This window comes from Anomaloglossus baeobatrachus, chromosome 8, assembly GCF_048569485.1.
Source record: "Anomaloglossus baeobatrachus isolate aAnoBae1 chromosome 8, aAnoBae1.hap1, whole genome shotgun sequence".
NCBI classification, from domain to species: Eukaryota; Metazoa; Chordata; class Amphibia; order Anura; family Aromobatidae; genus Anomaloglossus; species Anomaloglossus baeobatrachus.
Genome location: NC_134360.1, coordinates 67819188 through 67836437, shown reverse-complemented (window position 1 = coordinate 67836437; position 17250 = coordinate 67819188). Strand labels below are relative to the sequence as shown.

The following is a 17250-nucleotide window of genomic DNA, read 5'->3' as shown; positions in this document are numbered from 1 at the left end:
ATACTACTGGCACAAGAGGGGGTGAGCCCTGAGGGCTGCTTACCGCCCGCTGAATAGCGGGTAAGAGGTGCAGAATTCCTTGTCTGGGTCTCCCCTCTGCAGCTCAGCGTGTCAGCAGGAATGGCTGCCGGCGTCTGTGGAGAGGGGCGGTCCGTGGGAGTTCCCAAACAAAAGTGCGGGAAACAGTGTCCCCTCTGTGCCGATTGTGAGGGCTGGAGTATGTAAAAACGACTCCAGCCCTCGGCGCTGATGCACTGGCCAGCGTCCCGCCCCTCTCCTGACTGGCAGGTCTGGGGGCGGGAACGAACGGAAGCAGGCCGCAAAAGCCGGGGACTCGAGTTATCAGCGCGGCCGCCGTAAAAGCGCGGGCCGCGCTGAAGTCCCCGGCGCACCACAAGTGCCAGCCGCGCCGCAGTCCCAGCGGCCGGCGTGACCGATTTCCAGAAGTGGCCAGCGTCCCGCCCCTCTCCTGACTGGCAGGTCTGGGGGCGGGAACGAACGGAAGCAGGCCGCAAAAGCCGGGGACTCGAGTTATCAGCGCGGCCGCCGTAAAAGCGCGGGCCGCGCTGAAGTCCCCGGCGCACCACAAGTGCCAGCCGCGCCGCAGTCCCAGCGGCCGGCGCGACCGATTCCCAGAAGTGTGCCTGCTTCAGCGAAGCTGAATGAGGCCATGGCACAAGCGCCGTAGCGCTGATGTCCCCCGGCGCACTACAACACCCAGCATGCTGCGGTGTGAGCGCCAAATGCACGGGGACACAGAGTACCTTGAGGAAGCAGGGCCATGTCCCTGATGTACTCCGCTCCATCCAGCATCTTCTCCAGGGGCTGTAGATGGAGCACGGTCTCAGTGCCTGGAGACCAGTAAATCCCACTTCACCCAGAGCCCTGTAAAAAGGGATGGGGAAGGAATCAGCATGTGGGCTCCTGCCGCCGTACCCGCAATGGGTACCTCAACCTTACAAACACCTCCGACATACAGTGGGGTGAGAAGGGAGCATGCTGGGAGCCCTGTATGGGCCCTCTTTTCTTCCATCCGACTTAGTCAGCAGCTGCTGCTGACTAAAAACAATGGAGCTATGCGTGCGTGTCTGACCTCCTGCGCACAAAGCTAAAACTGAGGAATCCGTACTCCTACGGGAGGGTGTATAGCCAGAAGGGGAGGGGCCTTACACTTTTAAGTGTAGTTCTTTGTGCGGCCTCCAGAGGCAGTAGCTATACACCCACTGTCTGGGTCTCCCAATTAGGAGCGAAAAAGAAAATGGCAATCCAGTTAAGCACTTTTTGGAAGCCGAATCTGCCTTCCATTCCCGCAGCCACAAGGCCCTGCGTATTGCCACCGAATTGTCGGCTGCAACCGCCGTACGGCTCGCAGAGTCCAGGACAGCATTAATAGCGTAGGACGCAAATGCCGACGTTTGAGAGGTTATAGACGCCACCTGCGGCGCAGACGTACGTGTGAGTGCGTCAATTTGCGCCTGACCAGCTGAGATAGCTTGGAGTGCCCATACGGCTGCGAATGCTGGAGCAAAAGACGCGCCGATAGCTTCATAGATGGATTTCAACCAGAGCTCCATCTGTCTGTCAGTGGCATCCTTGAGTGAAGCTCCATCTTCCACTGCAACTATGGATCTAGCCGCAAGTCTGGAGATTGGAGGATCCACCTTGGGACACTGAGTCCAGCCCTTGACCACGTCAGGGGGGAAAGGGTAACGTGTATCCTTAAGGCGCTTGGAAAAACGCTTATCTGGACAAGCTCGGTGTTTCTGGACTGCCTCTCTGAAGTCAGAGTGGTCCAGAAGAAGGGAATTTTGTTACTTACCGTAAATTCCTTTTCTTCTAGCTCTTATTGGGAGACCCAGACGATTGGGGTATAGCTACTGCCCTCTGGAGGCCACACAAAGCACTACATTAAAAGTGCAAGGCCCCTCCCCCTCTGGCTATACCCCCCCCGTGGTATCACGGGTTCTCCAGTTTTAGTGCCAAAGCAAGAAGGAGGAAGCCAATAACTGGTTTAAACAAATTAACTCCGAATAACATCGGAGAACTGAAAAACCGTTCAACATGAACAACATGTGTACCCGCAAACAACAAAAAAACATCCCGAAGGACAACAGGGCGGGTGCTGGGTCTCCCAATAAGAGCTAGAAGAAAAGGAATTTACGGTAAGTAACAACATTCCCTTCTTCTTCAGCGCTCTATTGGGAGACCCAGACGATTGGGACGTCCAAAAGCTGTCCCTGGGTGGGTAAATAAATACCTCATGTTAGAGCTGCAAAACAGCCCTCCCCTACGGGGGCGTCACTGCCGCCTGCAGGACTCTTCTACCTAAGCTGGCATCCGCCGAAGCATAGGTATGCACCTGATAATGCTTGGTGAAAGTGTGCAGACTGGACCAGGTAGCTGCCTGGCACACCTGTTGAGCCGAAGCCTGGTGGCGTAATGCCCAGGACGCACCCACGGCTCTGGTGGAGTGGGCTTTTAGCCCTGAAGGAACCGGAAGCCCCGCAGAACGGTAGGCCTCTAGAATTGGTTCTTTGATCCATCGAGCCAGGGTGGCTTTAGAAGCCTGCAACCCCTTGCGCGGACCAGCGACAAGGACGAAAAGTGCATCGGCACGGCGTATGGGCGCCGTGCGGGAAATGTAGATTCTGAGTGCTCTCACCAGATCTAGCAAACGTAAGGCCTTTTCATACCGGTGAACCGGATGAGGGCAAAAAGAAGGCAAGGAAATATCCTGATTAAGATGAAAAGAGGATACGACCTTAGGAAGAAACTCCGGAATGGGGCGCAGCACAACCTTGTCCTGGTGGAACACCAGGAAGGGAGCCTTAGATGACAGAGCTGCCAGCTCAGACACTCGCCGAAGCGATGTGATCGCAACAAGAAACGCCACTTTCTGCGACAGCCGAGAAAAGGAAACTTCCTTCAGAGGCTCGAAAGGCGGCTTCTGGAGAGCAACTAGTACCCTGTTCAGATCCCATGGATCTAACGGTCGCTTGTACGGGGGCACAATATGACAGACCCCCTGCAGGAACGTGCGCACCTTAGGAAGACGTGCTAGACGCTTCTGAAAAAACACGGATAGTGCCGAAACTTGCCCTTTAAGGGAGCTGAGCGACAAGCCCTTTTCTAACCCCGATTGCAGAAAGGAAAGAAACTTGGGCAATGCAAATGGCCAGGGAGACACTCCCTGAGCAGAGCACCAGGACAAGAAAATCTTCCACGTTCTGTGGTAGATCTTAGCCGAATTCGACTTTCTAGCTTGTCTCATTGTGGCAACGACTCCCTGAGATAATCCAGCAGATGCTAGGATCCAGGACTCAATGGCCACACAGTCAGGTTCAGGGCCGCAGAATTCTGATGGAAAAACGGCCCTTGGGACAGTAAGTCTGGTCGGTCTGGCAGTGACCACGGTCGACCGATCGTGAGATGCCACAGATCCGGATACCACGACCTCCTCGGCCAGTCTGGAGCGACGAGTATGACGCGGCTGCACTCGGATCTGATCTTGCGTAGCACTCTGGGCAAGAGCGCCAGAGGCGGAAACACGTATGGGAGCTGAAACTGCGACCAATCTTGAACCAAGGCGTCTGCCGCCAGAGCTCTTTGATCGCGCGACCTCGCCATGAATGCCGGGACCTTGTTGTTGTGCCGGGATGCCATTAGGTCGACGTCCGGCACTCCCCAGCGGCGACAGATTTCCTGAAACACGTCCGGGTGAAGGGACCATTCCCCTGCGTCCATGCCCTGGCGACTGAGAAAGTCTGCTTCCCAGTTTTCTACGCCTGGAATGTGAACCGCGGATATGGTGGATGCTCTGTCCTCCACCCACATTAGAATGCGCCGGACTTCTTGGAAGGCTTGCCGACTGCGCGTCCCTCCTTGGTGGTTGATGTATGCCACCGCTGTGGAGTTGTCCGATTGGATTCGGATCTGCTTTCCTTCCAGCCACTGTTGGAAGGCCAGTAGAGCAAGATACACTGCTCTGATCTCCAGAACATTGATCTGAAGGGTGGACTCCTGCGGAGTCCACGTCCCCTGAGCCCTGTGGTGGAGAAATACTGCTCCCCACCCTGACAGACTCGCATCTGTCGTGACTACTGCCCAGGATGGGGGCAGGAAGGATCTTCCCTGAGACAATGAGGTGGGAAGGAGCCACCATTGTAGAGAGTCTTTGGCCGTCTGGGAAAGCGAGACTTTCCTGTCCAGGGACGTTGACTTCCCGTCCCATTGGCGGAGAATGTCCCATTGAAGTGGGCGCAGATGAAACTGCGCAAAGGGAACTGCTTCCATGGCTGCCACCATCTTCCCTAGGAAATGCATGAGGCGCCGCAAGGGATGCAACTGGCCCTGCAGAAGAGATTGCACCCCTGTCTGTAGTGACCGCTGCTTGTCCAGCGGAAGCTTCACTATCGCTGCTAGAGTATGAAACTCCATGCCAAGATACGTTAGTGACTGAGTTGGTGATAGGATCGACTTTGGAAAGTTGATGATCCATCCGAAAGACTGTAGAGTCTCCAGCGTAGCATTCAGGCTGTGCTGACATGCCTCCTGAGAGGGAGCTTTGACCAATAAGTCGTCTAGGTAAGGGATCACCGAGTGTCCCTGAGAGTGCAAGACTGCTACCACCGCCGCCATGACCTTGGTGAAGACCCGTGGGGCTGTCGCCAGACCAAATGGAAGAGCTACGAACTGAAAATGGTCGTCTCCTATCACAAAACGTAGAAAACGTTGATGTTCTGTAGCAATTGGCACGTGGAGATAAGCATCTTTGATGTCTATTGAGGCAAGGAAGTCTCCTCTGGACATTGAGGCAATGACAGAGCGGAGGGTTTCCATCCGGAACCTCCTGGCGTGCACATGTTTGTTGAGCCGTTTTAGGTCCAGAACAGGACGGAACGAGCCGTCCTTTTTTGGAACCACAAAGAGATTGGAGTAAAATCCTTGCCCTTGTTCCGGAGGAGGGACTGGGATAATCACTCCTTCCGCTCTTAGGGAATCCACCGCCTGCAGCAGAGCATCTGCTCGGTCTGGACGTGGGGAGGTTCTGTAGAACCGAGCTGGAGGACGAGAATTGAACTCGATTCTGTACCCGCGAGACAAAATGTCCGTCACCCACCGGTCTTTGACCTGTGACATCCAAATGCCGGAAAAGCGGGAGAGCCTGCCCCCGACCGGCGATGCGGAGGGGGGGGGCTGGAAGTCATGAGGTAGCCGCTTTGGAAGCGGTACCTCCATTTGCTTTCTTGGGGCGTGTGTGAGTCCGCCACGAATCTGAGTTTCTTTGCGTCCTCTGAGTCCCTTTGGACGAGGTAAACGGTGTCTTGCCCGAACCTCGAAAGGACTGAAACCTCTGCTGCCACTTTTTCTGCTGAGGTTTGGATGTTCTGGGTTGTGGTAAAGAGGAGTCTTTACCCTTGGACTGCTTAATGATGTCAGCCAATGGCTCGCCAAACAGTCTATCTCTAGACAAAGGCAAACTGGTTAAACATTTTTTGGAACCAGCATCTGCTTTCCAGTCCTTTAACCACAAGGCTCTGCGCAAAACTACCGAATTGGCGGACGCCATTGAGGTGCGACTGGTAGATTCTAGGACCGCATTGATAGCGTAAGACGCAAACGCCGACATCTGCGTGGTAAGGTGCGCCACTTGCGGCACTGCTGGATGCATGATAGCATCCACTTTTGCTAAGCCAGCTGAAATAGCCTGGAGTGCCCATACGGCTGCGAATGCCGGAGCAAACGACGCGCCGATAGCTTCATAGACAGATTTTAACCAAAGGTCCATCTGTCTGTCATTGGCATCTTTAAGTGAAGCGCCATCCTCCACTGCAACTATGGATCTAGCTGCAAGTTTGGAAATCGGGGGGGTCTACCTTTGGACACTGTGTCCAGCGCTTGACCACCTCAGGGGGGAAAGGGAAACGCGTATCTTTAGATCGTTTAGAGAAACGCCTTTCTGGGTGAGCGTCGTGCTTCTGGATTGATTCTCTGAAGTCAGAGTGATCTAACAAAGCACTCAATTTACGCTTGGGATAAAGGAAACGAAACTTTTCCTGCTCCGCAGCCGCCTCTTCTGCTGAAGGGGCTGGGGGAGAAATATCCAACAGCCTATTGATGGCTGAGATAAGGTCGTTTACCATGGCATCCCCATCCGGGGTATCCAGGTTGAGAGGGGTTCCAGGAGTGGATTCCTGATCACTCTCATCCGACACATCACAGGGAGACTGATTGCGCTGAGACCCTGAGCAGTGTGAAGACGTCGAGGGTCTTTCCCAGCGAGCTCGCTTAGGGTGGCTGGGGCCATCATCTGAGTCATAATCCTCGGCCTGTGAAGCCGGGGACCCCCCTGTGGGCTGGATACATTCCAAGTAAGGGGGACCTGAGGACAGAGGCCTCTCCGTGCCCAGAGACTGAGCCCCATGCATAGATTGCAAGGTTTCAAGGATTTTTGCCATAGATACAGACATATTATCTGCAAAAACTGCAAAGTCCGTCCCTGTCACCGGGGCAGAACTTACAAGCGTCTCAGCCTGGGTCACTACCTCTCCTGACTCCGGCTGGCGAAGCAGCACCGGGTCGGAGCATTGCACACAATGGGGGTCATCGGAGCCTGCTGGTAGATTAGCCCCACATGCAGCACACGCAGTATACACAGCCCTTTTTGCCTTGGCCGCCTTGCGTTTTGAGGATGACATGTTGCTGCTTCCACAGAGCGATCTGGGATATGCAGCCAGAAGCGCACCTCACAGTGCAAGAAATACAATATCTATATATATGTACCCAGTACACTGACACACAGTGAGGCACTAGAGGGACCAGCACAGAAAAATCGCTTACCGCCCGCTTAAAAAGCGGGTGTGTGGTCGCCAGATAGCCCCTAGTCCAGGTCTCCCAGAGCCTTGCGTCCTTCCTCCAGCCAGGCATGCATGTAATGGCTGCCGGCGTCTCTAGAGAGGAAGGGGGGCGGGCCCTGGGCGTTCCTGGCCAAGAGCGGGAAGCCTGCTTCCCTCTGTGCCAAGTGAGAGGGCTGGAGCATGTAAATCAGGCTCCAGCCCTCGTCGCTGCTAGCGAACAGCGTCTCTCCCCTACCCTGAATGACAGGGTGGGGGCGGGAACGAAACGAAGCTGCCGGCGTCCTAGGCCCAAAAAGCCGGGGACTAAATTTATAACCGCCGCCGCCGTAAAAGCGCGGACGGCGGATCCCCGGCGCACCACAAGTCACAGCAGCGCCGCCCGGTCCAGAGGGGGTCGGCGCTGCGTTCCCAAACACAAACAATCCCCCAGTAATCTGTAGGGACACCAACTCCACGTTGCGGTCCCCGGCGCACTACAACACCCAGCCAGCCCGGAGTGTGTCTGTGCCTGCCGGGGACACAGAGTACCTGTATGATGCAGGGCCTGTCCCTGATCGTACTCCTGCTCCGTCTCCATCAGGTTCTAATGGGTCTGTGGATGGAGCCCGGCATCAGAGCTTAGAGGCCGGCAGGATCCCACTTCCACAGAGCCCTACAAGGGGATGTGGAAGGAAAACAGCATGTCAGGCTCCAGCCCTGTACCAGCAATAGGTACCTCAACCTTACAACACAATCCAGGGGTGAGAAGGGAGCATGCTGGGAACACTATATGTGTCCTCTTTTCTTCCATCCGAAATAGTCAGCAGCTACTGCTGACTAAAATCTGTGGAGCTATGCATGGATGTCTGACCTCCTTCGCACACAAAGCTAAAACTGGAGAACCCGTGATACCACGGGGGGGGGTATAGCCAGAGGGGGAGGGGCCTTGCACTTTTAATGTAGTGCTTTGTGTGGCCTCCAGAGGGCAGTAGCTATACCCCAATCGTCTGGGTCTCCCAATAGAGCGCTGAAGAAACATACTCTTTGTACGCTTGGGAAACCTGAAACGGAATTTCTCCTGCTGAGAAGCTGACTCCTCCACTGGAGGAGCGGAGGGAGAAATATCCAACATTTCATTGATGGACGCAATAAGATCATTCACTATGGCGTCCCCATCAGGAGTATCAAGGTTGAGAGCGGCTTCAGGATCAGAATCCTGATCAGCTACCTCCGCTTCATCATACAGAGAGTCCTCTCGCTGAGACCCTGAACATTGTGATGATGTCGAGGGGATATCATAGCGAGCTCGCTTAATCGGTCTGGGGCTGCGGTCCGTGTCAGAGACCTCACCCTGGGATCCATGAGACACCCCGGGAGGACATTGCTGTTCCAACTGAGGGGGACCAGGGGGCAATGATTCCACAGTGCCCCTGGCTTGAGATGCCGGCCTGGACTGCAAGGCTTCTAATATCTTAGCCATAGTCTCAGAAAGTCTTCCAGTAAAAACTGCAAACTCCGTCCCTGTCACCTGGACAGTGTTAACAGGTGGTTCTCCCTGGGCCGCCCTTAGCAGAGGCTCCGGCTGAGAAAGTGCCACAGGGGCCGAGCATTGCACACAATGAGGGTCAGTGGAACCTGCCGGCAGTATAGCCGTACATGCTGCACAGGCAGCATAGTAAGTCTGTGCTTTGGCACCCTTGCTATTTGTGGACGACATGCTGTTGTCTCCTCTGAGCAATACAGGAGGGTATATAGACAAAAATCAACAGTGCACCATACAGTGTAAAGTATAGTCTATAATCATATAATCTATAAGTACACTTCTGCACTAGTGGGGCCAGCACCACAGGTGCTGCTTACCGCCTTCGCAAAGCGGTTGTGTGGGCACCAGAATTCCTGCCTGGGTCTCCCTGAGCTTGTCTCTCCTCTCCAGCGTTAGCAGAGCTGAGAGGAATGGCTGCCGGCGTCCTGAGGAGAGGAGGGAGCCGTGGGCGTGACCCAGAAAAGTGCGGGAACTGGTGCCCCACTGTGCAGAGTGAGGGGGGTGGAGTATGCAAAGCACGCTCCAGCCCTCAGTGCTGCCGTCCTGTACAGCGTCCCGCCCTTCCCCTGACTGGCAGGGCTGGGGGCGGGAAGAAAACGAGACTAGGCCGCAAAAGCCGGGGACTCGAGTTATAAGCGCGGCCGCCGTATAAGCGCGGTCGGCGCGGAAGTCCCCGGCGCACTAACAGTCCCAGCCGCGCCGCAGTGATAACCATGGCAGCGGCGGTCAGCGCGGCAGTCCCCCTACACGAACACACTCAGCGACGCTGAAGTGTGTAATGGCACAAACGCAGTCAGCGCTGCTGTCCCCGGTGCACTAGCACACCCAGCAATGCTGGAGTGTTGCTGTGCGCGGTCCCCACGGGGACACAGAGTACCTCAAAGTAGCAGGGCCATGTCCCTGAACGATACTCGGCTCCTATCCAGCATGGTCCTCAGGAGCTGTGGATGGAGCACGGTCTCCTGTGCCTGGAGACCGAAAAGATCCCACTTCACCCAGAGCCCTAATTGAGGGATGGGGAAGGAAAACAGCATGTGGGCTCCAGCCTCCGTACCCGCAATGGATACCTCAACCTTAACAACACCGCCGACAAGAGTGGGGTGAGAAGGGAGCATGCTGGGGGCCCTGTTATGGGCCCTCTTTTCTTCCATCCGACATAGTCAGCAGCTGCTGCTGACTAAGCTGTGGAGCTATGCGTGCATGTCTGACCTCCTTCGCACAAAGCATAAAAACTGATGAGCCCGTAGCAGTACGGGGGTGTATAGGCTGAAGGGGAGGGGCTTTACACTTAGTGTAATACTTTGTGTGGCCTCCGGAGGCATAAGCTATACACCCAATTGTCTGGGTCTCCCAATAAGGAGCGACAAAGAAATACAAGATATGCTAAACCCAGGTAATACGTCCTATTAAAGGGGCTCTCCTGTCACACACACACATGTAAAATAATCAGTAATAGTCACTTTAATATGTAACTAATGTTTGACACTTCCCATTTCGTCTCCTTTTTTCTTCCTCCTTTATTCGTATGGACATGTGACCGCTGCAGCCAATCACTAACTGGCACTGCTGCCACAACTCTCCAAATTAAGCAGTTAAACACATTGGGCAATTAGTAAAGAGAGTTACTATTATGTGACACCATCCTGAGCGACTCAAAACAGGTTTAAGATAGAATTTTAATAAAAGCAGAATAGGCTGAATTGAATTAAAGGGGTTGTCCACTTCCAGAAAGGTGAAAATAAAAGAACAGAACTGATACCTCCTGGAGCAGCACGTCTCAGGTACAATAAATGAACAGAACACAGTAGATACGCCGCTAACGATGAGCTGCTGCGCTCAGCACAGATGCCGCAGCACCGACTATGGAGGAGAGTATGGGTTTCTTTTGTTTTACATGAACTTCCCGAACCCCATTATTATGGAGTTGTGCAGTAGTAAATAACCCCTTTATTATTTTTTTTTCAACCTTATAAATGATGGAATTAGAAAGCCACAGCTCCAGGGGCACGTGATATAGATTTGGGAATCTTTGATATTGGCGTCTGTGCACTGAGGCTATGGTATACGTCAGGAGCTTCTGGTCCTCCGCTTGTATATTATTAGTTTTACCGTATAGAAAATAGCACCTGATTGCGCTCTCCTATAAAGAGGGCCCGATGTGGTATACTTTTACAGTGGATAGTCATTCTGAGTAGAAGCCTTGGCATCCATCAAAAAAAAAAAAAAAAAAAAAAGTCACCTTGCTGTGGCTGTTGGGCTCACATAAAACTGGCCATTTTTGTGTGCTAAGTATCTCAATGTTTGCATTTTTTCATAGCAGTAATGCATGTCTATATTCATTATCCCAGATATCTTAGCACTGCAGAGTGCAACTGTCTCCTTTCTTATAAAATAGCATCAGACTGCACTTTCCTATACAGAGGTCCTGGAGTGGTATGCTTTTACGGTGGGTCGTCATTCTGCGGACAACCACTGGCATCCATCCTGGCTGTGGTCACTGATGGTCCCCGAGTGTATGCCTCAGACAAGTAAATGCCGAGCAGTGACATTTTCTAACCTTTCAAGTATCTGTATCCAAAATATGATACGCAGGAGACGTAAAAAATGGCGAATCAGTTGACAGAATCATGATATGAGCAGCAGATTCCGGATAAAACCCGGTAGACCATCAGAGAGGACAATGCGCCAAACCTGCTGAAGCAGAATCCAACCCGAATGGTTTGAGGGACAGCTTGAAGTCAGAATTACTCACATGTCCAATGGGTCAGACACCTCAAGGTAACGCATTTTCATCAGCCTGGGGAAATCCATTTCTTCCTTCACCTCCCAGTCACTACGGACTTCTACAGAGGAATCTCTAGGTTTCAGCTGAGCCTATTAGATGTGGAGGGGGTGGGTCACATCCTTATACTTTAACTTTATGACAACAACTAATCCAACTTTTTTCTTTTTAAAGAAACATTTTGTTACCTGAGATTTTTGGTCCCACTTTTGGCGAACACCAAACTGCTTCTGGAATTTCTTCTGGAGCCTCAATCGATCCCTGGAGCGATATCAATCAGATCTTTAGTACGTAGTAACGCTCTTACCTTGTCCCGACCAGACTGCTGCTCACACGGTGCTGAAGCCGCACCGCTCAGTCCCGCGGCCTCCTCACCTCTCCTTCTGCTTGGCGCTCTTCGGTAACGTTTGCATGTTAAACTGCAGCATGTTCCTTCTGTCCTTATCGCGACGTAGATTTCTCTGTAAGTAAAACATAGTGGAAAAACCATTATGTGAGAATTTGCTACTAGAGTTGATCAAATCCGCCAAAATCCGAGACCGGCGGATCACTGTCGGATTGAAAAAAAAAATAAAAAAAAAAATCCGGATCCGCTCTGGATTCCGGTGCCCATATAAGTCTACGGAGACAAGCATCCAAAAATTAAAAAAGTTTGTGGAAGGGATACGGGGGTAGGAGCGAGTGCGGTGTACTCACCCGAGACTGTGTCATGGCAGCAAACTCCTTCCAGGTCACGTTTTTCCAAAGCAGACAATTCAATATTCATTGTTTTGCCCGCCCACCGGCGCGTGTAATTGGTTGCAGTTAGACGTGCCCCCACCCTGATTGACAGCGTGTCAGCTGAATGCAACCAATCACAGGCAGGACAGCCGGTGGGCGGGGAAAGCAGTGCAAGTGTCTGCGGGTCAGTATGGCGCACGTGCATGTCTTTCAGAAACACATGCACGCTCCTGTCAGAAGTGTGCGGCTGTGTCGGTGATGCGCTGTCAGACTCCAAGAAGTCTGACATGACATCAGCCGGCACTCTCTGAGCATGAGCGTGCATGTACACAGAAACACATGCATGCTCCCTGTCAGAAGTGTGCTCGGCTGTGCCGGTGATGCGGCTTTTTTTTTTTTTATTCATATAAAATTTAAAAAAACCAAACGTGTGGTCCCCCCTAATTTTCATCCGCAGCCGAGAAAGCCGACTGGGGGCTGGTAGTCTCAGCCCGCAGCCGCGCAGATCTGGACTTTTACAGTTCTGATCCGCTCAGCCCTATTTGCTACATGTCCAAATCTCCGCCAGTAACCTCCCTTCTCCTTCCCTCATACACCTCCTTTACCTGAGCAAAGCGCAGCCGATTCCTCTGGTACGCGGTTTTCTGCATCTTGGTGGTGTCCACGAGTTGGAAGCTGGTCTCGTCCTCCTCATGGAAGTAGGCATACTGACTGCCACCACCAAACTGGGAAGAATATTTGTCTAAAAGGGAAAAACAAACGTACGAGAGATTGATTCTAACATTCAGTCTTCAATATACACAACCCTCCTAATGTAGCAAATATAACCAGGACATCACAGGAGGCATCTCAGATTGTGACGATATCTCAGCTAGTAATGAGTAAGTGTACGCGGCACTGCTCGATCGAGTAACAGGGGAATCGAAACGCTGGATTTCCCAGCCGGTAGTCTCACTCAGTTTCCTGGAGGTTGTTGAACCCTTCTGCGCGTCCAACCAACTCGATCCGAGTATGGAACATTTTAGTTCCCGCTCATCACTAATCTCGGCCTTTGCTGTGTTTATCAGGAACTATGGGGTTAAAAAGCGCAATGGGGTCTTATCCACAACAGGTGTATCCTGGTCTTTCTAATGACATGATCAGCTGTACGTAGATGGCCATATTTTCCCTGCATCCTTGTTTTGCTGTGTGTATGACATTCTTATACGGTGCGATTTTAATTCCCAGTGAGCGGATGAACTCCCGGCGTCGAATGGAGGCGCTCTGACACTTACTGGTGTATCTCTTGTCCTGATAGGTGGCCCCGGTCCAGTCCGCAACCTTATCAATGAAAGCAGAAAGGACACACCCTGTTAGACCGTGGTGACGTCACAGACACATTACTATAGAGCTCCAGTAAAGTCACATCTAGAGACAGATAGACGGACGCACCTTTCCCAGGCGATCTCCTTTGCTGAAGGGCTGGTAGGGCATGTCCTTGAATTGCTCAGGTACGGCACACGGCCCCCAGCCCAGGGGATTGTCATTTATCACTGGTGCCTGGAATTTCGCCATTTTGAGAGGCCTGAAGAAAAAAAATAAAATCATATTAGCTACATAATATTAAGAATTTTGAAATCTAATTTATGTTCTTAGGAATCGCCTCGTCCCTCCCCGTCCCCCCGGACGCCGTCCCTCCCCGTCCCCCCGGACGCCGCCCCTCCCCGTCCCCCCGGACGCCAGCTCACACCAAAATTTGGGACCCACTTTGTGTCTTTCTACTTAACAGCCTCATTTTTATGATAAATGATACAATCGGTGGAACCGCTACTTCCATAAATCTTACAAATCTCAATGTGGAGAGTTGCCCAAGCAGCTGTCAGTCTGTGTGCGGTCGGGACGCTCCATGTAAGCTGCAGACATTGTGCAATGTCCACCGTAAAATCTGGATGTCAATCGTTTTGCTGTAGATTTATTTTTTACTCTATGTCCATCATCTACGCCTGTGCCCTAAGCTTTACCCACAAAATGCCCGAAAGTCGATCAAATCCTTTCTAGTTTTTGAAAACCCAACACCGGGCTGCAGTTTGTTATAAAAACAAACTGTGCCTTATTCAACCTCCCCGGGTCTAGTGCAGTCTGTACAGCTGCTTCCGGTGTCTGTAGTTGTCCATGAAGATGGAGCGCCCTGCTCAGAGGTGCTGAGCTCAGTGATCGGCTGCAGTACCGGTGTGGATGGAGCTCCCTGCTCAAAGCCACTAAGTTCAGTGATCGACTGCAGAGCTGGTATAGATGAAGCTCCCTGCTAAGAGCCACTAAGCTCAGTGATCGGCTACAGCACTGGTGTACAAGAAACACCCTACTCAGAAACACTAAGCACAGTGATTGGCCGCAGCTCCGATGTAGAAGGAGCGCCCTGGTCAGAGCCGCTAAGCTCAGTGATCGGCTGCAGTGCTGGTGTAGATAGAGTGCCCTGCTCAGAGCTATCGAACTCAGTGATCGGCTGCAGTACCAGTGTAGAAGGAGCGCCCTGCTCAGAGCTGCTGAGCACAGTGATTGGCCGATGTAGAAGGAGCGTCCTGCTCAGAGCTGCTCAGTGATCGGCTGCAGTGCTGGTGTAGATGGAGCGCCCTGCTCAATGCTACCGAACTAAGTGATTGGCTGCAGCGCTGTCAGCGTGACAGGCACCAAAACCAGAAGCGGTTGCTCAACACTGGACCCGGGGAGGGTGAGTAAAGGACAGGGTTTTGTTTTAAGTTTACAAGGACCAGAGTTTTCTTAAAGGGGCGGTTCCCTCTCGGGCTCCGCTGACAGCTCCCTCTGGACATTGTATTTGTACGCTCTGTTATAGGATTCAGTGATCTCTTACACAAGCTGACAGTGATCTTATCGGTCTGACTGCAGAACTTTCGCCCATTCCCAAGAAATTGGCAGTCACAAGGAGCCAATAATAATGAGGAGTCCCACAGCCAAGTGCCAGCTCCCTGCCCCATAATAATGGTGGAGCTCTGCTCCCCCGCAGACCAGGTCATTCTCCTAAATATCCCACAAATAGTCCCATCATCCACATCCCCACCAGCCCCGCATCCTTACACACCGGCCTCTTACCTGTTTTCACCGATCTCTCAACCGGATGGCGGCGGATTATTCCAAGGCGCCAACACGTACCCTTCTCTCAGGAACCGGCTCTAGTGAAAAGAGAGCCGGAAAGGAGCGCATTACGACATTCCGCCAGGACTGTCGCAAAAACGTCTAATCAGAACGTGCCAGGAGTGTCGTAAAACCGAACGTGATGACGCTATGCGTATACTCACCATAGAGAAGAAAAAAAACATCTCCCGGCGCGCCGCTGAATACCATAGAGCCGGCAGTACGTGTCTGTGTGTAGGAGGACCGCAGAACTGTGCTGGGAGACGAGGGCAACCATTAGCTGCATGGTTTACTACTGGGATATGGCTTCTCTATACTGGTTCTACATTAACCCCGTCATATTGGACCCTATTTAATTTATTTATTTATTTATTTATTTCTTGTTTGTTTTTTACTTCCAGAAGTCTTAACTTTTTTTTGTTTTTTTTTTTGATTTTTTATTTTTCTGTGACATCGTTCATTTTTAACATACAAAGTGCTGAAAAACAGGAATAAAAATTCCAACCGAAAGATATTTTTTTTATTTTTTATTTTATTTTTTATTGCATGTTGCTGTGTAACGGATTATTTTTTTTTGTGCTGAGCTGAAGTTTAATTTTTTTTATTCATTTTTTATTGCATTTGTGAGAGGGGTGGACTAAGGCTGCCTTCACACCTCCGGTTTTTGCAGTGCGTTTCAATCTGGCTCAAAAACCTATGCAACGGATGCGGCGGAAAAAACGGATCCATTGCATAAGTTTTTCCATGCGGCCCGTCCGTTTTTTGACGGATGCGGCTTGATACCAAGCATGCGCAGTGCAAAAAACCGCATCCGGCGTCCATAGGCTCGCATTGTAAATCGTGCCACATCGGCCGGATCCGGCACGATGCGGTTTTTTCGCCGCACCAAAAAAACGTGCCAGGCAACGTTCCATCCGACCGCCACATCGGCTAAATATGCCGCATCCGGCAAAAAACAGACACAACGCAAGGCCATGTGGCACAATATGGCGCTAATGCAAGTCTATGCGGAAAAAACGCAACTGGCGGCAAAAAAAAGGGTTGCGTTTTTTCTGCAAAGCGCCGTATTGTGCCGCACAGCAAAAACCTGATGTGTGAAAGCCGCCTTACCCAAAAAATGAAAAATATTGATAATTCTTTTTTTTATGGTGTTTACCTTATGGGTTACATAATTTTATATTGTGATTGATCGGACTTTTCGGGATGCACTGATACCATATACTCTTTTATCCATTTATTGTTTGGAGTCAAACGTCTATTTTTATAGTTTTTACAACTTTTAATGTCACATTTCACTTTATTTTTTAGCATACGGTATATAGTGGTAATCAGCCTCTTATAAAGCCCACAGGTGTACCAAGATGGCCGTACTGGGGGCTTTCAGACGGCATCAGCACCCCGTGATAACAGGGTGATGGGTGCCCGTGCAAATAACACACCAGGATCTCCCATGAATGTGTTGTCAAAAAATGACTTATTGTTTAGATCAGGCTTGTGTATTTTTTATTTTGTCTTATAGTGATCTGTTTTAAAAAAACAAAACTAGTCACCTTGCAATTTTTTACACTGACCACTGAGCTTTTTATTAGACTTATACATCCTATCCTTTCAGGAAGAGTTTTCTTCAGGCTCACTATCAGCAGAGGCAGGATTACAATAGCAGATAACACCTCTATACACAGGGTGCACCAATCACAATAAGTGATGTCACAACTGACCCTGCTCCCTCTCCCTTCACAATGAATGTTGCACCTGCTCATTAGACACTTCAGTACAAAAGATAGTCCTGGGGTCTGAGGCTATGTACATGTGTTATTGTGTCGCCCAGGGTTATGCTATGCGGTACTTGGCCCCGGGCGGTTTACTACTGGGGAATGTCACTTTGGTGGTGAGTATTTACAGGGTAGAATAAAGTCATTTGTGTGACGCCACCTGCTGGTTGCGGTTAATGTTGTGGAACTACTGCTGCTGAAGTGGGTACTCCCAGGGCTGGTGGTAATGGCAGCTGTGGTGGTAGGCCTTCCGCAGGTAGGGCTGAGCCTTGGAGATGTATGATGGAGTAATAAGGGAGACCACACCGGGGTTGTAATTAACAGTCTCTACTCACTTGGACCCTTGGACGGCTGGTTCAGGTTCCAGTGCCAGTTGATGACTTGGTTGCTCTGTCCCCGGCAATCTCAGTGTGGTTGGGTCCACGCAGCGTGGAGCAGTTTGGGGCCCGACTGTCCCTTTTAGGTGGC

General features: G+C 51.5%; 1 protein-coding gene across 1 annotated transcript in view; it reads right to left on the bottom strand.

Moving 5' to 3' along the window:
* The window catches only part of EIF3D (eukaryotic translation initiation factor 3 subunit D), a 43803-nt gene extending 28724 nt beyond the window's left edge, over window positions 1–15079 (bottom strand). The window contains exons 1-7 of the mRNA XM_075322085.1: window positions 14969–15079; window positions 13313–13445; window positions 13156–13201; window positions 12487–12623; window positions 11537–11622; window positions 11350–11422; window positions 11132–11253 (exon numbers count right to left, since the gene is read on the bottom strand). Of these exons, the coding sequence (XP_075178200.1) occupies window positions 11132–11253; window positions 11350–11422; window positions 11537–11622; window positions 12487–12623; window positions 13156–13201; window positions 13313–13435 (587 nt within the window). The 5' untranslated portion in view covers window positions 13436–13445; window positions 14969–15079. The remainder of the gene's footprint in view (window positions 1–11131; window positions 11254–11349; window positions 11423–11536; window positions 11623–12486; window positions 12624–13155; window positions 13202–13312; window positions 13446–14968) is intronic.
* Between the last annotated feature and the right edge of the window lie 2171 nt (window positions 15080–17250).